The sequence below is a fragment of the Xenopus laevis genome, chromosome 6S (assembly GCF_017654675.1).
Source record: "Xenopus laevis strain J_2021 chromosome 6S, Xenopus_laevis_v10.1, whole genome shotgun sequence".
Taxonomy (NCBI): Eukaryota; Metazoa; Chordata; class Amphibia; order Anura; family Pipidae; genus Xenopus; species Xenopus laevis.
The window spans coordinates 115,588,256-115,611,167 of NC_054382.1; the positions used below are offsets into that span (position 1 = coordinate 115,588,256).

Here is a 22,912-nt window from a genome sequence, read left to right on the forward strand (position 1 = left end):
TGTTTAGGATAGCAGCTGCCATATTAGTTTGGTGTAACATCACTTCCTGCCCGAGTCTCTCCTGGCTCACTCATAGCTCTGGGATCAGATTACAAGAGGGAGGGGGAAAGAGGGGCAAACTGAGCATGCTCAAGCCCTAGAAGTTGAAAACAGGAAGTCTGATACAGAAGCCCATGAGTACACAATAGAAGGAAAGAAATGTGGTGTTTCTTTTGAAAGAGGACTCAGAGCAGCATTACTTTGAGGGTTCACTGGTGTATTTATATAGACCTTTCTGATTAAGCTTAGTTTTAGCCTTTCCTTCTCTTTTAAGACAAGAAGTGGTAGAGACACAGACACTATGGAATTTGCAAGATTTATTTAAACAAATCAACTTAGAAATTTCACAGAATTAAACAAAACTTCCGAACATGTAAATGTACTTTTCATGTTCCTGAAACGAGATTGTTTTAATACACTTGTGTAAAAATTAGTCATTTTATCAGAAAAAAAAAAAAAAAAAGAATGTTCCATAAACAGCGCTCAACATACTCACTATGAAGCCACTGCATTGCCCCCTTTTAACACCTTGGTAGAAAAAAAACAACAGCAATGGAGTGTATTGCTGTCTACTCCGGCAGAGAAGAGGTTAATGGCCGAGACACGGATCTGTTGGTCAGCGAGTGTCCTCCCGTGTGATTGGATAAAGCGGGACAAATGACATCATTCATGGCTTTGTTTCATACACGTTTTATAGTGATAGTCCTTGTCAAAGAGCACATTTTGGTGAGGTTATTTACAAAGTAGGACTTATTATGCGCGATTTTGACATATGAATGTATCCGTGGGGGTCCGTTAAACAGAATGACAGTGCCGTAAAGCGAAATCTGCAATCTGGGCGGATAAGATTTTCCCCAAACAATAGCCAGCGGCCATCATGAAACACAAGTAGCATTTCTGGAATCTACAGTTATGTTGTACCTACTACAGATTAAGGCAGTAAAAAACATTCCCGGTTATTGGGGGTCTTGACAGGAGTCGATTAAAGCTGTCCAAAGCCGCTGTACCCCTTTAAATACAGGTCAAATTTAAAGGAAGTAACACCAAGTAATGAAAGTGTTTTAAAGTAATGAAAATATTAGGGATGCATCAAATCCACTATTTCGGATTCGGCTGAATCCTTGGTGAAAGATTCGACCTGCATATGCAAATTAGGGTCCGGAAAGAAAAAGTAGAAAAAATTCTTCTTTTGTGACTTTGATTTCCCTTAAACACCCCTACTTTATATATGCATGCAAATTAGGATTCGTTTCGGCCAGGCACAAGGATTCGGCCGAATCCCGAACCAAATCCTGGATTCATTGCATCCCTAGAAAAATATAATGTCCTGTTGTGCTGCACTGGTAAAACTGAAGTGTTTGCTTCAGAAACACTACTATAGTTTATATTAACAAGCTGCTGTGTAGCCATGGGGGCAGCCATTTAAAGCTGAAAAAGGATAAAAGCCACAGGATACACAGCAGATAACAGATAAGCTCTGTAGTATACAATGGGATTCTTCAGGACTTATCTGTTATCTGCTGTGTATCCTGTGCATTTTCTCCTTTTTCAGCTTTAAATGGCTGCCCCCATGGCTACACAGCAGCTTGTTTATATAAACTATAGTAGTACTTATCTGTTATCTACGGTGTATCCCGTACTTAAATGGCTGCCCCCATGGCTACACAGCAGCTCGTTTATATAAACTATAGTAGTGTTTCTGAAGCAAACACACCAATTTTACCAGTGCAGGGCAACTGTACACTATACTGCCATTCTTTTAAAAACACATTCATTTGTTGGAGTTATTGTTCCTTTAACAATGAAAAGGGCGAGTGTGTGTGTGTATCCAATGGGATTTCATAGAAAAAGTGAGAATGATTGCTTACAAAGGCCATCATCATTTTCATTACAAAACACGATTTGCTCAGTCATACCAAAGATAAAATGTAAGCAGTAAAGCAGGATTCAACAGATCTAGAACTGCAACTCCTGTCGTTCCAGCTGCCTGTGGAATGCTGGGAGTTGCCAGATAAAAGTACATTAGAACAGGAAGCAAATTATTAAACATTCCATACTTGCCTAAAAAATTAAGTTAGATTTATACGGAGACAAAAAAAACAAATGCTATACAGTATAAAGCGATCTAAACATACTCCATTGAATAAGATTCCTCTTGAGCGCAATTCTCTCGTCCGTGTCAAAGTACTGAAACGGTAAAATCAATCTTCCACCACTTGAGAGACAACATATAGGGCACGATATGAATGTAAACAGGTCACTGCTTTGTAAAATCAGGAATTAAACAGACTTTTCTCCTATCAAATTGCGAGTGTTCCAAGTTGGCAAAAAACAAAAGCAAAAAAAAAAAACGCATCTTCCAATGAATTTCCAGTACTGTTGCATGTTGACCTCTGAGGTCAGAGTTAATTTGTTTCTCCTCCTGTCATAGATCACATTTGACAGCAGTTGGTTTTAAAAATAGAGACCAAACATATAAAAATTCTGTACATGTTCACAAATTATTGCATAAACAGCATAATCTCCGAGATAGTGTCTGAACATGTGCTCCGTTCACCAGGGGGCGATCACGTTTCCCTTCTGGCTTTCTTCTTCTTTTTCACTTGTTTTGGAGATTCCCAGCTCTCTTCAGATTTAGCTACAACAGAAAGATCACTCGAGTAAACAATGACATGCAGGTTATTTCTGTGAAAATGACTTAAAACGATACTGTCATGGGAAAATTTTTTTTTCAAAATGAATCAGTTAATAGTGCTGCTCCAGCAGAATTCTGCACTGAAATCCATTTTTCAAAAGAGCAAACAGATTTTTTTATATTCAATTTTGAAATCTGACATGCGGCTAGACATATTGTCAATTTCCCAGCTGCCCCAAGTCATGTGACTTGTGCTCTGATAAACTTCAATCACTCTTTACTGCAAGTTGGAGTGATATCACCCCCCTCCCTTTCCCCCCCAGCAGCCAAACAGCAGAACAACGGGAAGGTAACCAGATAACAGCTCCCTAACACAAGATAACAGCTGCCTGGTAGGTCTAAGAACAACACTCAATAGTAAAAACCCATGTCTCACTGAGACACATTCAGTTACATTAAGAAGGAAAAACAGCAGCCTGCCAGAAAGCATTTCTCTCCTAAAGTGCAGGCACAAGTCACATGACCAGGGGCAGCTGGGAAATTGACAAAATATCTAGCCCCATGTCAGATTTCAAAATTGAATTTAAAAAAATCTGTTTGCTCATTTGAGAAATGGATTTCAGTGCAGAATTCTGCTGGAGTAGCACTATTAACTGATGTGTTTTGAAAAAAACATGTTTTCCGAAGACAGGATCCCTTTAATAGCAACTGCTCGGCACATCCCACACAGGAAGGGGTTAAAGGACCAGTAACAACAAAAAATAAAAAGTTTTTTAAAGTAACAAACATATAATGTAGTGTTGCTCTGCACCAGTAAAACTGGTGTGCTTGCTTCAGAAACACTACTATAGTTTAAAACAAGCTGCTGTGTAGCCATGGGGGGCAGCCATTCAAGCACAGGATACACAGTTTAACCGTTGAAACCCATTGTTTATATAAACTGCTGTAGAGTTTCTGAACCAAATACATCAGTTTTGCTAGTGCAGAGCAACAGTACATTCTATTTCTATTACCGTATATACCCGAGTATAAGCAGAGTTTTTCAGCATCCAAAATGTGCTGAAAAACTCTACCTCGGCTTATACTCGGGTCAGCGATACCCGACCCCAGTAGCTGAGATTTCAGTCACCTTTAATCATTCCTATACCAACAGTACACTTGGGGAGAGACTGCAATATCCCACAATGCCCTCTGTTGGTTATATGAAAGAATAACAGTGCGCCCTCTGTTGGTTATATGAAAAATTAACAGTGACTGCAATATCACACAGCGCCATCTGTTGGTTGTATGAAAGAATAACAGTGCGCCCTCTGTTGGTTATATGAAAAATTAACAGTGACTGCAATATCACACAGCGCCAACTGTTGGTTGTATGAAAGAATAACAGTGCGCCCTCTGTTGGTTATATTAAAGAATAACAGTGACTGCAATATCACACAGCACCCTCTGTTGGTTATATGAAAGAATAACAGTTCGCCCTCTGTTGGTTATATGAAAGAATAACAGTGATTGCAATATCACACAGCGCCATCTGTTGGTTATATGAAAGAATAACAGTGACTGCAATTTCAAACAGCGCCATCTGTTGGTTATATGAAAGAATAACAGTTCGCCCTCTGTTGGTTATATGAAAGAATAACAGTGATTGCAATATCACACAGCGCCATCTGTTGGTTGTATGAAAGAATAACAGTGCGCCCTCTGTTGGTTATATTAAAGATTAACAGTGATGGCAATATCAAACAGCACCCTCTGCACATGGTAGTGGGACAGTGGGACAATGCACACAGTAATCCGTTTGGCAATTCTCTGTCACCATTAACTTTGCAAAGAAGTCCAGTTGATCGCTGGGGGGGGTCGCTTTGGCAGAATGTGCGCTGCTGGGAGACAGGGCTGTAGTTGTGTCTAGGCTTATACTAGAGTCAATAAGTTTTCCCAGTTTTCGTAGGTAAAATTAGGTACCTCGGCTTATACTCGGGTCAGCTTATACTCGAGTATATACGGTACTTTAAATGGGACCTGTCACCCAAAATCCTGTGAAAGTAACTGCCTGCCCCGCCTCTATGCCTAAGCATAGAGGAGGGGCTGACAATATTTGATTGACAGCTGAGATTTTTAAAGGGGTTTACAACAGCTATGAATGCTTTAATAAAAAATAGAAATTGGATTTCATGTTTAATTTGAAAAGGACTTTTATTATACAGATTTGTGTGTCTGGGTGACAGGTCCACTTTAAAAGACTAAATTTTTTTGGCATTACTGTTCCTTTAAGAAAAAAACCCCATCAAAAGAATTATGGAAAGGCCGTCTACCATAGACACCACTTTATTTAAATAATCCAAATTTTTAAAAATGATTCCCGTTTCTCTGTAATAATAAAACAGTAGCTTGTACTTGATCCCAACTAAGATATAATTAATCCTTATTGGAAGCAAAATCAGCCTGTTGGGTTTATTTAATGTTTCCATGATTTTCTAGTAGATTATAGATAGGAAGAGCCAAATAATGGAAAGATCTGTTATCCGGAAAACCCCAGGTCCCGAGCATTCTGGATAACAGGTCCCATACCTGTATAAATATGTATAACAGTTTAATTGTGCTTCATAGTGGACTGTTTCATGAAACTAAAGCACGTTATTTGGAGTGAGGTGCCTCACTTACTGAATGCAGGTTTCTTAATTGACCAGGATAAAGGCCTCCATCTAAATCGGGACTAAGACCAGTGACCTGATTTAGGTAAAGTGACTGGTTAGACCGACCAGCAATCTGTAGACTACTCAACAAATAGGTATCCTTTGGGCAAATGGTTGCCACTAGTATACCAGTTAGATATCGAGCAAGTTAAAAAAAAAGGAATCTCACTGGGAAAAGAACTGTATTCCAGGATCTAAAAGCTTGGCAACCAGGCTATTGGATGAATGAAAAGTAAGTAACTATGTGAGTAACTTGTATAATTAGATGTAGAGGGTGTGATCTCAAGGGGTTGTTCACCTTTACATTAACTTTTAGTATGATATATGGAGTGATATTCAGAGAAAATGTGCAGTTGGTATTCATTTTTTTTATTATGTGTGGGTTTTAGGATTTAGTTTTTTGTTTATTAGCCATCTGGTTTAGGGTACAAATTACTACAGTAACCAAGCAGTGGTGTGAATGAGAGACTAGAATATAAATTAGAAAGGCCTGAATAGAAAGATAAATTAATGTAACAATAAAATTGTAGCTTCACAGAACAAGCTTTTTTTTTTTTTGCTTCCAGGTTCAGCGACCCCCCTTTGAACGCTGGAAAGAGTCAGAATAAAGCAAATAATTCAAAAACTATAAAAAAATAAATAAAATTGAGGAGCAATTATTAAGTTTAGAATTAGCCATTCCACAGCACACTGAAAGTTAACAATGGTGGACCAGCCCTATAACCTATTCTAGTAAAGCCTTGAAAATGATCAAAAAATATAGAAAGGTGTCACTCAGCTGCTGCAGTGTTGTAAGACATGACAGTGAAGCTCTTCACACAGTTTTGGGTTTACCTTGTGAGGGTGGAGGCACACTATTCTGCTTGCTATTGGAAGAGCTTTTCTCCTTTTGCTGTTGCACTTGGGAAGGACTCTTTTCAGAAATGCTGTGTTTGACGGATACTGAAGGCTCAGTAAATACATTATGGTGACGAGTCTCCTCTTCAGGTTGTTTCTAAAAAAAAAAACAAAAAAAAAAAAAAACAGAGTAATGGGCTGTTAGACCACATATTGGTAATAAGATATGCAGCACCGATATCAAGAATGAAGAGAAGATCAAACAAGCAAAATAGAATTTTTAATGTATAAGTGCCCGACAGGAAACCGGACCGGTTAGTAAAACTGCTGTAGAAGAAGAATAAATGTCAGGGCTCTGCAGTGAAGGAACATCAAAATAAGGCAGTCCACTATGTAGAAGCGGAAATCCAGACTAAATTAAGGCATGTTACCTTAGGTTCACTAGCCTTTACAACAACAGCAGGACTAATTTTCGCTGGTTGCGGGGGAGCCGGTGTTTTTTCCTCATGGAATTCACCCACAGCTTCACTCTCAGCATTCTCTGTATCCTAAAATGAGAATATGAAGATTTGTGACATCTGTTGAATATAAATTCTGTAAAGCAGAACACTCTAAAGTGATGTAATAAACCCGTGTTTTGCATTGAAAAACCTTTCTGAATCTACACCTGTCGGGAGTTGGGCAAACAAATAAACTGCAAATGAGTTTTTGAACTCCGTTATTCTGCAATCTACTGCTCTGCTGTAGATCTCATTTCCCTGAACGTGGACAGGCAAAGATACATAAAATTACTTCTTAGTGCAAATGGGAAATACTCTGAACACCTACAAAATCTTTAGGGAATTAACTAGCCTGGCCATTTGCAATATGGATTTCCCTACCTGTGCAGAACCAGATTCCTCTCCTTGCTTCTTCTTTTTCTTCTTCTTCTTCTTGGTTTTGCTGCTTGCCGCACCTTGAGCAGAAGATTCCTCATTTTCCTTTTCTTCTTCTAATACCTAAATTGATGGAATGTCATTGGTAATTACTTTACATCAGATTCCCTTTAATCAGCTTCCCTATCCCCCCTGTGTTTTAAGATTAAACACATTAAAAATCTGAAAGCCACATTTAACACTCTCAGAGAACATATAGCACTTATCCCACCTATATAAGGAAGACCCTTAAACACATGTACTGTCACACAACTTTCTTATTAGTTTTCACTGAGAAATGTACCAGTGATATGCCTTTCTCCATATGCCAGTTATTCTGTACTTTTACTGTATTCAGTGTGCAGAAAGAACACCTAAGAAACAACCTCCATTAAAGTGGACCTGTCACCCAGACACAAAAATCTGTACAATAAAAGTCCTTTTCAAATTAAACATGAAATCCAATTTCTATTTTTTTATTAAAGCATTCATTGCTCATTTAAAAATCTCAGCTTTCAATCAAATATTGTCTGCCACGCCTCTATGCCCTGTAGGCGGGGCAGACAATTACTTTCACTTTCCATTCAGCACTTCCTAGATGTCACTGCTCTCCACACATTCCCCAGTTCTCTTCACCATGTAATTGTGTAACCAGGGCATGGGGATGGACATCAGGTCCCCCATTCTGGTGCACAAACAAGATTCTGAGATGATACAAGGCTTGTCTTAATAACAGTGTCCACAAAATGGCTCCTGTCTGATTGTTATAATTATGAATTCCCAAACTGAAGGAAACAAGATTCAAATAATTTATACAGTATAATTAAAATACATTTTGCTTGACTAATGTTATAAAATAGGATTTTGAATATTTTTTTATGGGCAACAGGTCCCCTTTAATAAGTCAATAGAATTTTGTCTACAGCAGTTTAGTTGTCTATACAACTACCTATCTCTAATACAATTTTTGGTTCTGTGAGCCAAGTTTGCAACAAACCTTTGTAAGTTGTTCAGGCTCTTCAGCTTGTGGAACGTTCACAGGCTCTTTTTCACCCCAGTTCCCCCATTCCTCTGCTGGCGCATTCCAGTCAGAAGTTGGGTCAGATGAATTCAGGCCATCTGCAGATATGAATTGATAGTTTATACCACCAGTGATTTCAAGAGAAGGCTGTACAGTCTGTTTTTTAAAGGGCATGTAAAGGCAAAAAACTAAAATCCCATTTTTACTTTCTTTAATGAGAAAGAAACCTATCTCTGATATACTTTAATTAAAAAATGTGTACTGTTTTTATAAGAAACCTGACTGTATGCAGTGAAATTCTCCCTTCATTTACTGCTGTGGATAGGAATTGTCAGATGGTCCCTAACTGCTGAGCAGGGAAACAATCATACTTATGTACAGCAGGGGGAGCTCCCACCTTACTTCCCAGCCATGCAGAACTCAAGCAGCTTTGTTTATGACGATCCCTAAGCAGCCCAGACCACACTGAGCATGTGCACAGTCTTAGTCTTGTAAAGATGTATAACAAAGTTACAAGATGGTGACCCACTACAGCCAACCTTGAAAGCATAAATTATTTGTTTGATTAGGCTTGTGGTGCAGTAAGTTCATGTTTATATTTAGTATACAAAATACAGCATTTCTAGCCTTATTCTATTTTAGAATTTACATGACCTTTAACATAAAATGTATTGTAACATCAATTCTGATAAGAGGCAATCCTAAGGCTTTGTCAATATTAAGTATAGGTATTTATAAATCAATGCATATCTATTTATATAGTGCTACATATATACAGTGCTGTGTACATTTTTCCGTTTCTTTTATTAACCCTAGATACTACAGAAGTATAATTTCTGTTCTTGCAATTTTAACCTTGCCCAAGATGCTAATGTCTCAATGGCAGACTTTGCACAAACACCTTGTGACCACCCATAATATGGTTTTCTCTCCGAAAGGGGTGTGAATTAACAGGTCATGTATTGTGGAATGTCAATAATAATGCGGGTAGCCACATAGGCATATTAATGGCACTTTTTTTTATAGCAGAGACTTTAGGATCTCCTACCTTTAAATATGACCAAAAAAAAGTATAGGGGCTCTTTAATAATTTTCATGCAAATATCTAGGTTTAAGTAGTAAGTAAAAGAAGGAACTGTACATACTAAGGCCAGACCATTCGTCATCAATACACGGTTCATTAGAAGTAGAATCCCACTGGCTTTCAGAGATAGCCGGCTGAGAAATGGGTTCGCTTACAGAAGCTAAGGAATACAGAGACAAGAAAAATAAATACAATGTGACGATATATTTTATTGATGCACATACACACTTGCCTAACTGCTTGGTGAATACTGAACTGTTTTTTTTTTTTTTTTAACTAACATCAGAAATTTTCCAGAAAATCTACATACTACTTAAATGCCAACTATACTTACCAGGAACCGAATTATTTAGTCCCATGGCAGTAAATGAAGTTTTTCTCTGTTCGGTTTTGGTCATCCTTCCATCCACATTTGACCATGCAGCTAGAAAACACAAAATGATTTTGCATAAAACCTTTTATTAAAAAAATCTGTAAAATTAACGCCATACCATATTTTTGAGAAAGGCAAAAGATGTCCTTTAACTTTATTAAATTTTATTGAAAGACAGCAGGATATGCAATAACCATGAAACTGCAAAAACATACTGGGGCTCATTTATAAACACTGGGGCAAATTTGCACCTGGGCAGTAACCCATGGCAACCAGTGTATTTGGAGGCAGCTGCAGGTTGAACAATGAAAGCAATCATTTGATTGGTTGCTATGCTCAGGTGCAGATTTGCCCAGTGTTTATTAATGATAGGGACGCGCCGAATCCACTATTTTGGATTCGGCCGAACCCTGAATCCTTCAAGAAAGATTTGCCAAATACCTAACCAAATCCTAATTTGCATCTGCAAATTAGGGAAGGGGAAAAAATTGACTTCCTTGTTTTGTGACAAAAAGTCATGTGATTCCCCTCCCACCCCTAATTTGCATATGCAAATTAGGATTCTGTTCTGCTGGACAGAAGGATTTGGCCGAATCCTGCTGAAAAAGGCTTAATTCTGGATTCGGCGCATCCCTAATAAATGAGCCCCATTGAATATCTGTAACTGTAGATTCTTATGACTTACATATGCTAGGAAAGATCGGACGCTCGCTCCAAGATACACCCCAGTCTTTCCCATTAGTGTCGTTCGCATTCGGATTCCAAGTGCAAGGCTCTGCTTTCTTCTTCCCAGCAGAAGCTGAAAGTGCCCACTTTTCCTCTCCGAGCTGGGAGGAGAGCGTCTTTGCTGGCTTCTCCCTCCACCCACTTCCATTAACCACATTATTGTCACTTGTACCTAGAAGAAAGGTGGTTGGGGTTTTTTTTTCACTTGCATATACATGTCCGCGTGTTCTCTTGCATGAATAGCAAATGTTCACGGCTAGCGAATCACTTACTAAATGACCTCAGAACAGTTAATTTATCTCTACGGACTGTACTGTATGCGACTAGCACAAGGCTGTATAGCCACTTATGTACAGCATGCACAATATGATTAAAGGAGAACTAAAGCTTAACTAAAGAAGTAGCTAGAAATATTGTACATTATGTTTTGGGATTCTGTACCAGCCCAAGGCAACCACAGCCTTTTAGCAGTAAAGATCTGTGTCTACAAAGATGCCCCAGTAGCTCCCCATCTTCTTTTTTGCTGATTCATTGCACATGCTCTGTGCTGCTGTCACTTAAGCTGGCCATAGACGTAAGATCTCATCGTACGAATCCTCGATTCGTACAATTTTCGAAACGTGTGTGGAGAGTCCCAACATTTTTCGTCCGGCGAAGGTCAGTCGTTTGGTCGATCGGACAGGTTAGAAAATTTCTGTCGGCTGCGGGTAATATCTCTGCGTGTATTGCCGATCGTACGATTTTCAGTGGGAGACTGTCACTAGCTTTGTCTATCGTACGATTCCTGTCAAGGGCAGAACATCGGCTGCTGATCTGTTCTTTTACTACTTTATTTGGACAGAATGGTAAGACTTTGATCTGAATGATTAGTGACAGGTCGGGAGATGGGAAAGTCCAATCGTACATTGATTCGTACGATCGGATCTTTGCGTCTGTGGCCAGCTTTACTGAGCTTAGGGACCCACTCACAATATACAGTACACATAGAATAGAAATGTCACAATCTAAGGCCGCTTAGTAATTAATACAGATAATTACTACATGGCAGCACAGAAACCAATGCAATTAGCATTTAATAATCAGCCCTGTAGCATTATATTGCATGCTTTATAATTAGTGACGAGCCCTAAGCTTAGTTTCTCAACAGCTGCTCAGAGCCCACTGAGCATGTGAGTGTCACAGACACTTTCCAAGATGGTGACCCCCTGTGACAAGTTTGAAGTCCTGGATCATTGCTGCTATTGACAAGCTGAAACTTTAGGCTGGTGCAATAAGTTCAGTATATAAAATATGCAATTTTAAGCCACATTCATTTATAGGGGTTTGTTCTCCTTTAAAGGAAAAGTTTCTACAGTGCTAAACTTCCATGGTATGTAATGTCCTGGATATTCCAAGTTTAATACCCCACTCAGACTCTCCAGCCACAATAAATGCCATGGGGAAAGATTAAAATGTGAACCCATTCAACTCTGTTTTGCTGTAATTTGTACTATGCGTTCTGAGAAGCACTAAAAGGGCTCATAAGAGGAGCCAATCAAGTCACTAGAGACACACTGTCTCACAACAGTTGTTGAACAGATGAACAGATGCTTCAATTAGCATGTGCTTGTTATCAGGAAGGAACATGTTAATTATTAGAAAGCACAAGTGAGTAGAAACTCGCTCTCTACTGACAAAAAAAAAATTGAATGCTCTATTCTGACTCAACTACACCGGAACGAAAAAAGTTGTTGGAGCCGATTTATAATCTTCTCCTGTATTTACCTTTGGATTTCCTGGTGCCTGCAGAATGAGATCCAGATGTAAACTGCTCATTCACAACAGAATTTATAGTTTCAACAATGTCAGAGTCCGTTCCCTTATCGCGCTTACGTTGTTGCCGCTTTTCTCGGTGGCTTACTTTAGTTTCCCAATTCCCTATAGGAAGAAGCAGAATTTAGCGATAATTTAATTAAAGGAGAACGCCACCACAATATTTTTTTTAGCATTAAAAAGAAAATGTATTTCTAAGTGACTTTGCAATAAACATTTAAAATGCTTAGTAATTTTAAAGTTATATGAAAATGCAATTACAACCAAAGATAGTATTTTTTCATCCATTTCTGCACTGCTGGTCCTGACTAAACAAAGCAGCAGCCAGGACTCCAATCCTCCATAATGCCTTACAAGCTTCTGTTAAACAGTAGGCTAAATCCACCGTTTCACTACCAGATATTTCATGTGAGAAATCAGATTTCATGTGAGAAAATGATCTGGTGGCTTATTACCTTCTTCAACTTCTTTTTTATCTTGATTTGACGACTGTTGTGTTTGCTTTGCATCAGACTTAAGCTTTTTTTTATTCTTTTTTGCCTGTGAAAGGTAACAAGAGCCAAGTCAGTCACTGCTATAGAACACACTTTACACTAGGGATGCACCGAATCCATTATTTTGGATTCGGCCGAACTCCCGAATCTTCATGAAAGATTTGGGCGAATACCGAACTGAATCCTAATTTGCATATGCAAATTGGGGGTGGGAAGGGGGAAAACATTTTTTTTTTTACTTCCTTGATTTGTGACAAAAAGTCACTACATTTACCTCTGAATCCGAAAAAGGCAGAATCCTGGCTGAATCGCGAACAGAATCCTGGATTCGGTGCATCTCTACTTTACACAGCCACTGAGCCTTCAAATGGCTTAATCACCAGAATGTCACTCAACCTTGTGACAATAAATCTTAAAGCAGCTAAAATAACTAAATATTGGTGCTGATTTGTAAGGCACCCCCCCCCCCCCAGCTGATTTCCTGAAAGCGCTGGCTAATGCCCCTCCTATTAAATACCTTGCAGGTCCTGGTATTTTTATATAGAGACATGGCAGCTCCATGTTGCCTGCTGTCCCAATAGTTCTTTGTCTGCCCCTGTATGTCACTACATGTAGTTCAATGAGCTGAGCATGAAGCAGAAATGTGTAGCCATTACACACAGTATTAATTTACAACAGTTGCAGAGTCGGTGACCCCACCAAGCTGCTTCAGAAAGACATAAGGTGAAAAATTAAACTTTAAAAGGGGGACTATCGTGAAAATGAAAATTTAATATAAGCTTCCTCATACTGAAAGAAACTTTCTAAATACAATCAATTAAAAATTCTGCATTGTTTCTGAAATAATCAATTTTATGTTCACTATTCCTCTCTCAGCATCTGTTTCTCTTCATTCTGTCTTCAAGCAACAGTTGGGTGTCAGATATTCATTGACAGTTAGATCCAATATATCTTATAGGGGGGCTTCCGTTCCTAGCAGATGTATCAGAGCTCACTCAACTGATTCCAGTAGAAACAAAATAACTGCCTTTTGCTTAAATTCTGCATGTAGAGAGACATTATGTCTGGTGATTTTAATAAAGTGTGCTCTAATACATTTTCTAGGCAAAAAGGGCCACCCTATGAGATATATTGGCTCTAACTGTCAATGATTATCTGCTGCATGAAGAATAAAGAGAAACATGCTGAGAGAGGAATAGTGAAGATAAAATTGATTATTTCAGAAACAGTAAAGAATATTTATTTGATTGTATATAGAATGTTTCTTATTTCAGTATGCTGAAGCTTATATTAAATTTTCATTTTTGCAATAGTCCCCCATTAAACATCAATATTAGAAAACTATCTGAAATCAACTGAACTAGAAAAAGTGTTGGAAAAACCCTTTTACTGAAGTCTACAAATTGGAGTCATTGGAACGGTAAAATGGAAATTGTACAGACACTTTGTATTTACATAAATTAAATCTGGACCACTATGACAAAAAATAAATATGCAACAGAAGAATTAAAGCAAGTATATAAATGCATTTTATAAAGGGGTAATTACATGATGATGGTATTGCTTTATTTACCTTTAAACTGTCATATCTAATTGTGTCTGGCAAGGGCTTTATGCATCTATAACTTCATACAAGTTAAAGGGATACTGTCATTGGAAAACATGTTTTTTTCAAAACACATCAGTAAATAGTGCTGCTCCAGCAGAATTCTGCACTGAAATCCATTTCTCAAAAGAGCAAACAGATTTTTTAATATTCAATTTTGAAATCTGACATGGGGCTAGACATTTTGTCAATTTCCCAGCTGCCCCTGGTCATGTGACTTGTGTCTGCACTTTAGGAGAGAAATGCTTTCTGGCAGGCTGCTGTTTTTCCTTCTCAATGTAACTGAAGGAGTCTCAGTGGGACATGGGATTTTACTATTGAGTGTTGTTCTTTGATCTACCAGGCAGCTGTTATCTTGTGTTACGGAGCTGTTATCTAGTTACCTTCCCATTGTTCTTTTGTTTGGCTGCTGGAGGGGAAAAGGGAGGGGTGATATCACTCCAACTTGCAGTACAGCAGTGAAGAGTGATTGAAGTTTATCAGAGCACAAGTCACATGACTGGGGGCAGCTGGGAAATTGACAAAATGTCTAGCTCCATGTCAGATTTCAAAATTGAATATAAAAAAATCTGTTTGCTCTTTTGAGAAATGGATTTCAGTGCAGAATTCTGCTGGAGCAGCACTATTAACTGATTCATTCACAAAAAATTTTTTTCCCATGACAGTATCCCTTTAAGCAACACACCTTTTCGTTCTTCTTGTCAGCTTCTAAGGACTGTTTTAGGCTCTCCTTTTTAATTATGGATGTTATGTCCTCCTCCACCAGCTCCACGGGTCTTCCATTAGGCTGCTTAAAGAAATAAATAGAAATTGTGATCAGGTCAATATGTTTCCTATTAAAAAAAATCAGCCTATTTTACATGGTACAAGGGAAAGACTGCGTATCCAATCAGCACACACAATACACACTATACAATATAAAATTGAATTCCTGAACCAGCAAGTGTATTTTTTTAGTTGTAATATTAGTGTGTAGGCTCCATCTCAAGTCATTTTGTCTAGTCATGTGCTTTCAGAAAGAGCCAGCACTTTAGGATGGAACTGCTTTCTGGCAGGCTGTTTCTTCTACTCAATGTAACTGAATGTCTCAGTAGGACCAGGATTTTTACTATGGAGTGTTGTTCTTAGATCTACCAGGGAACGGTTATCTTGTGTTAGGGAGCTGCTATCTGGTTACCTTTCCATTGTTCTGTTGTTAGGCTGCTGAGGGGAAAGGGAGAGGGGTGATATCACTCCAACTTGCAGTACAGCAGTAAAGAATGACTGAAGCTTATCAGAGCACAAGTCACATGACTGGGGCAGCTGGGAAACTGACAATATGTCTAGTCCCATGTCAGATTTCAAAATGAAATATAAAAAAACCTGTTTGCTTTTTTTTTCAGAAACAGATTTCAGTGCAGAATTCTGCTGCAGCAGCACTATTAACTGATGTGTTTTGAAAACACCGTATCTCTTTAAAAAAAGAAACATGTTTTAAACTGTGTTAGTTATAAAAATAAAATCAGCTCCCCTTTAATATCATTATCTAGGCGAAGGAGCAGTAACAGTACAGACGCTCCTCTTACGATAAGAGAACACTGGTGAGTTTTTTGGCATTGTCATTGAGCAGCTGATAATATGCATGAACGTCTATTGTTACAAAGCGAACAACTCGTTACTGGATGGGCAAAGCCCATGAGCTCAAGGTCTATTATAGTTGCAGCACATTGGCGGAGCCCCCGGCGCACTTCAGAACTATTATGTTTGCAACAAGGACTCCCTGTTAGAGCCAAGCATAGCGTGGGGACGTGAGAACATTTTCCAGCTATTCAGCACCATCTTTCTCCAGTTTCTGTAGCTGCAGATAAAAACTAACGATGATAATAATAAATTAATAACTAACGAGCCAGTGCAATAGAGTCTCACTAGATGTGGGCAAACAGTTTATGGACTGATCACAGATAAGTGGGCACAGTCCATAGATGTTCCATGAAGTGGCACAATGATTGTAGTCTGATACTGACCACGGCTAAACTGAAAGCATGAGGCCACTTGTGTGACATTGCCCTTAAGCCATATTAGCAAGGAGTGCAGGGATTAAGTAGTTACACAATGTTAATCTGATGAGATGCAATATACAGCAGAAAGACCGTCAGTGTATGGGCTAGACATGTGGTATACTGATCAAAGGGTTGAAGGATAAGTAAACCTTTAAAATAAGTGAATGTAAAATTGAAGTGGGTGCTGTTCTAAGCACTTTTGCAATGTACATTCACTATTTATTATCATTTTAATCCAAGATATTAAGGGATACCTGTACTGTTAATATGAATGAATTTTGTTACAACAGCGCCACCTGCTGGTCAGTTTCCCACAAGTCTGACCACCAAGTAGTCAAGAAACATTTCAAGTCTACCCTAAATCAGAGCAGCATCTTTCTTTCTCCTGACAACTTCCTGGACTACTTGGTGGTCAGAATGGTCAGAAACTGACCAGCAGGAGGCGCTGTAGTAACAAAATTCATTCATATTAACATTATGTGCATCCTATAATATCTTGGATTAAAAACAAAATAATTAATGAATGTACCGAATATTGATAGGGGAAGCCCGTCAGAGGGCCCTACAAACGGGCCAATAAGCTGCTGACTCAGCCTGTCAGCAGCTTTTATCGGCCCATGTATGGCCAGCTAAGTGTCAGATGGACACGTAACTCGTAAAGCTTAAAATGATTGTCGAAATAAACATTTTTTTCTACTTTTTAACAGATATTTTTCGTCTGATCTGCATACAACTCTTAGAGTGCCCGATAGCTTTTATTGTTTCTACATGGATTCACCGCCCCTCCTTAGCCGAGGGCCTGCGGCAGGAGCACCTGGGCCACTGCTTCACTTTGGTGACTTATCTACACTATATAGACAAATGTGTGCTTATATTTGCCTTTTGGAACGTTATTTATCCACAGTCGAATTTCGAATTTATATGAATTTGGGAGGTTATTTATGAAAAAACTCGAACGTCTAATATTTTATTGAATAGTCCCGACCCGAAAATTTTAATTGAATTTTCCCCCTAAAAAAAACAAAACACTTGAATGTCAGGAATGCAAGTAACATATTCAAATAGGTCAATGGACCACTGACATTGACTTGTAAATGAACTCGGAAGGATTTGGGTGCGAATATTCTAATTAGAACTGTTTCCATGGCCGAGGTGCGATAAATCTCACATTTTAGTTGGTGCTTTTAAATTCGAATGTGTGAGTTTTGGCACAAAAAATAAATAAATGTAAAATTCAAATTTACCATTCGAACCTTAATAAATCTACCCCCTAGTGTGAACACCACATTGGACATGCGACAGGCCTCCAACACCCATGCAGAATATAGTCATGTGCTACACAATGAGCTCTTGATAAGTATGAAGAAACTGGGGCCTTTACTGAATACAAAACTTTTTTTTTTTTTTTTTTTTTTTTTTTAGTTCAGTGGTTTTCATGTATTTCACCAGAATTACTTTTTCCTATAGCTTTCTAAGACCGAAATGGAAAGTTTCATTTTTCTTATGTGAATGTAAAGCAGCTCTGGTTGATACAATTCTTATTTCTGCCCTGCAGACCAGAATCCCTGAGTTTCATTAAAGGGATTGTTCACCTCTGAGTTAACAATTTGCAATTGGTTTCCATTTTTTATTATTTTTGGTTTTGGAGTTAGCTTTTTATTCATTAACTGTTCAGTGCAGTGCAGTTTCAGCAGTCTGGTTGTTAGGGTCTAAACTACCCTAGCAACCATACATTGATTTTAATAAGGGACCGGAAAACGAATAGGAGAGGCTGAATAGACAGATGAGTAATAAAAAGTAGCAATAATAATACATTCGTTGCTTTAGAAAGCATTTGTTTTTAGATGGGATCAGTGACTCCCGTTTGAAAGCTGGAAAGAGTCAGAAGAAAAAAGGCAAATAATTAATAAGATATAAAAAATAAATAACGAGGACCAGTTGAAAAGTTTTAGAACTGACCATTCTATAACATACTTAAAGTTAAACTTAAAGGGCATGTAAAGGCAAAAAAAATAAAATCTATTTTTTACTTTCTTTAATGAAAAAGAAACCTATCTCCAATATACTTTAATTAAAATATGCGTATCGTTTTTATAAGAAACCTGACTGTATGCAGTGAAATTCTCCCTTCATTTACTGCTGTGGATAGGAATTGTCAGATGGTCCCTAACTGCTGAGCAGGGAAACAATCATACTTATGAACAGCAGGGGGAGCCCCCGCCTTACTTCCCAGCCATGCAGAACTCAAGCAGCTTTGTTTATGACGATCCCTAAGCAGTCCAGACCACACTGAGCATGTGCACAGTCTTAGTCTTGCAAAGATGTTTAACAAAGTTACAAGATGGTGACCCCCTGTAGCCAACTTTGAAAGCATAAATTATTTGTTTGATTAGGCTTGTGGTGCAGTAAGTTCATGTTTATATTTAGTATACAAAATACAGCATTTCTAGCCTTATTCTATTTTAGACTTTACTTTCCCTCTATAGGTGAAACACCACTTTAAAGGCAGCTGTTAGAATTCATACAATAGTTGCCAATATTCCACAGATGCTGTTGAGCATTGTATCAGTTAAATGTATCAAATTGTAACAGTTCAGAATCTGCTCCTGGATCACTGAGCTGCCAGAATGAAATAGAGACCGGAACATTACACTTTAAACCTGTATTTTGGATAAGCAACGGAGAAAAAAAAAAAGCAGTCTTGATGAGGCTAATATTGCAGTGCAGGCAACCCATACTGGTAGCCAGTGATCCCCAACCAGTAGCTCATGAGTAACATGTTGCTCTCAGTGGCCTCAAAGCTGGTGCTTATTTTGAATTGCAAGCTTGAAAGCAAGTTGTAATTGAATAACAACTAAGTATAGTGCCAAATAGAGCCTTCTGTAGACTGCCAGTCCACATAGGGGCTACCAAATAGCCAATCAGAGCACTTATTTGGCACCTCAATGGACTTATTTCATGTTTGTGTTGCTCCCCAACTCTTTTTATATTTGAATGTGGCTCACAGGTTAAAAAAAAAAAAAAGTTGGGGACCCCTGCTGTTAGCAATGAAATATCATGGGCTTGTCTCTGCTGCATCCCCCCAGTTCAATCACTCGGGAGTTGCTATAGAGAGTGAAACTACTTGCCATGTGGCACCAACATAAGGGTTTTTCCAGTCGAGGAATGAAGCGGAGGATGGTTACTGCCCCAGACAACATTTTTTGCATCATATTAAAGGGGAAGGAAACATAGTCGGCGCAAAAACCCTCCCCCCCTCCCGTGGGAGTTCACAGATGACATCTTCTTCCACGCGATCTTCTTCCTGCTTTGAACAGCGCTTTGGCGCATGCGCAGTAGGAGCATTTCGCCGGTACGCATCTACTGCGTATGCGCCAACAGTCACTAAGTACTTTTGGCGCATGCGCAGTAGATCGTACCGGCGAAATGCTCCTACTGCGCATGCGCCGTTCAAAGCAGGAAGAAGATTACGGGAAGAAGATGTCGTCTGTGAACTCCCTGAACTGGACCTGCGCAGAAGGGTAAGTAACAAGTTAGGGGCATTTGCCCAGCGGGACGGGTAGGCCAGGGGGGAGGAGGGAAACACACGGGAGGGGAGGAGGGTTTTTGCGCCGACTAGGTTTCCTTCCCCTTTAAGCAGTATTTTTTTTTTTAAAGGCACAGCATGCAGACCTCAATATTTTGTGATCACCAGTTTCAATTGTTCCTCTATATAAAAATAAAATAATCACAGCAGTGAACTGGGGAACTGCCAACATCATTAATAAATCGCTGGCACAATTACTCTAAACTGATTGCTTATTGCGAATGATAACGTATGCGGTCAATGCAGGTCTGATATGATATTGTGCACTTTACTCCATCAGAAACAAGGCTCTTTATTCAGTACAGGTATGACATCTGTTATCCAGAATGCTCGGGGCCTGGAGTTATAACGGATCTTTCCGTAATTTGGATCTTGATACCTTAAGTTTACTAGAAAACCATGAAACATTAAATAACCCCAATAGGCTTCCAATGAGGATTAATTATATCTTAGTTGGGATCAAGTACAAGCTACTGTTTTATTATTACAGAGAAAAAGGAAATCATTTTTTTTTAATTGGATTATATGGATAAAATGGAGTCTATGGGAGACGGCCTTTCCGTAAATCAGGGCTTTCTGGATAACAGATCCCCTACATGTACACAAGTCCACAAGCAGATCACCAGACTTAGTAATATTTTATACTTGCAATGGCATTGCATTTTGCTTCTATACACTGTAAAGGGCTGTTTCACCTTCAACATTTAGTATGTTAGTAAAATGGCAACTTCTTAGCAACTTTTCAATTGGCCTTCGTTTTTTTTCTTTGTTTTTGAATTATTTGCCATCTTCTGGCTCTTTCCAGCTTTCAGAAGAACAAATGCTAAAGAACAAATGCTCTAAGGTTACAAACTTATTGTTATTCCTACTTGTTATTACTCGTGTTTGTATTCAGGCCTCTCCTGTTCATATTCCAGTCTCTTGTTAAAATCAAAGCAGGGTTGCTAGGCTAATTTAGACCGCTAGCAACCAGATCCCTAAAACTGCAGAACTGATAAATAAAAAGCTACATATCTAAAAAAAAATGTATATATATATATATATATATATATATATATATATATATATATATATATATATATAAATATGCAAAGTGTGTCAGTTAAAGGTTTACAAGCCCTTTAAGTACAGGTAGGTCCATTAGACATAAACTAGAGCACGCTGCTTGCACTCAGTATTAGGGAACACGAGGCCCCTGGGCAAGTGACATAAATCAGAGCCGGCATTCAGCTGTCCATAACACGCACATAGTTGCAGTTTAAACTGGATGCAAACCCCAAAATAACATTTTGACGACACTGCATACAGTTTATGGTTTTAAAGTAATTTGGAAATTTAAAAAGCTATCTTTTGTGTTAAGGGTTGCCACCTGGCCGGTATTTTACTGGCCTGGCTGATAAAAATGATGGCTGATCCCAATGTTATTAATAGGGGAAAAAAATACATAGGAAGGCGTTTTTTTTTCCGGAAAATGTGGCAGCCCTATTTGTGTTGTCCCTTTCTGTACTGCTGTCTCTGACTGTCACAGGCTGTTTAATCTGCTGCCTGTGGCTACACACAGAAGTCAGAAGCAGCAGTGCAGAGAGTAGACATTGCTTTCAATGGGGATAACGTTTGCACAGGACTTTAGGAATGACTGGAAGGTTAGAAGGAAAGTTGCTTGAGATGATATTTTCTTTCCTGCCAGGGTTATATGTCCTTTGGCAGCTGGAGGGCTGAAGGTTTCCAGTTGTATCTAGGGGTGTCGTACACTAGGGGGGGTCGTACACTCGAGGGGGAGTCGTACACTCGAGGGGGGGTCGCGTACACTGGGGTGTTCGTTCACTAGGGGGGAGTCGTACACTAGGGGGGGGCGTACACTGGGGGGAGGGGAAACACTGGGGGGGTGCACTAGGGGGGCCAGTACACTAGGGGGGCGGTACACTAGGGGGGCCCATTCACTAGGGAGGGGTCGTACACTAGGAGCCCCAGTGCCAATACCCTTGCAGGAGTTGCAGTCCAGGGAAGAATGATCTGGCAATTGTACCTTTGGTTTCTCGGTTGGTTTCTTCTTGTTCTTTTTCTTCGGATCGTCGGCTTTGAGGCTCTTGGGTAGGGGGACTGGATTGTCCAGCTGCAGCGGCTCTTCTCTTTTCTCCCTGAGTCGCTTCTTCCCGGCGGAGTTGCGCCCGAGCGCCCCAGCACACACAAACAGGACTAACAGGCCCAGGGACAGTGGCACCGCCAGAAACACCCAGGACGGGTAGCGCTGTGGCTGCAGGCCAAGGTCCACACCCAGCTCTGTACGGAGAAGGCCGAGCCCGGTGCTGACCAGCTGCCTAACACGGGCAGACACCTCCTCGGCCTGCTGGGCCGCAGCCTCCTGCCAACCAGCCGCCATGGCTCTACCACTGCCAACTACAGACTGCTGCCCTCTACTTCCTGTCCAGCCCACAGCAGGAGCCTCTTAGTGGCACTGACACGCACCAAAAGGCTGGAAGAAAGCGAAACGTAGCGTCCCGGCTCCGCCCAGGCCTAGCGAAGCAACGTCATCACTCCGGTCTCCCAGCCGCCATCTTGGCATAGGAGAGAAGGGGCCGGCACGCTACACGCGCGCGTCACGTGACACTCTGGAATTGCAGACGTGGAAGCACCAGGGATCCGCATCCCATTCTGAAGTGATTTGCGTAGTACCGCCCGCCACAGGGGGACGCCGGGAGTTTTATTTAGCAACAATGGCCGGCATGAGCCAGTCCACAGCCCTTGTATCCGTATCGGTATATTCAAGGGCTTATTAAAAAAAAAAAAAATCTGTGTAAACGCATAGATTTTGTCAGGAAAAAAATGTTACGGCATTTGAACCAGCCAGGAGTAAATATGGCGCTGAAAGCATTTCCGGCCTTGTGACAGAACCAGAGGACGATTTCCGCCCGGCGCTAGTTTGTTTTGAGTGACACATACAAGTCGTTTTGTGACGCGACGTGATTTTTTTTTTAAGGCCCGAATTTCTCGTGACAATGTATGAAATTGCTCCTCTTCTGTGGCCACACACCCTAATTACCATGTTCATTTTA

At 39.7% G+C, this 22,912-nt stretch overlaps 1 protein-coding gene across 3 annotated transcripts; it reads right to left on the reverse strand.

Annotated features, from left to right (window-relative positions):
* Positions 1-1,383: 1,383 nt before the first annotated feature.
* On the reverse strand, positions 1,384-22,514 carry mtdh.S (metadherin S homeolog). Of its 3 annotated transcripts, NM_001092994.1 has the most exon segments (13): positions 1,384-1,445; positions 1,771-2,677; positions 6,202-6,361; positions 6,636-6,752; positions 7,086-7,202; positions 8,116-8,237; positions 9,285-9,383; positions 9,558-9,647; positions 10,282-10,494; positions 12,087-12,239; positions 12,590-12,674; positions 14,920-15,024; positions 21,886-22,281. In NM_001092994.1, coding segments are annotated over 12 exon segments (1,686 nt in total). In that variant the 5' UTR covers positions 22,240-22,281; the 3' UTR covers positions 1,384-1,445; positions 1,771-2,606.
* Between the last annotated feature and the right edge of the window lie 398 nt (positions 22,515-22,912).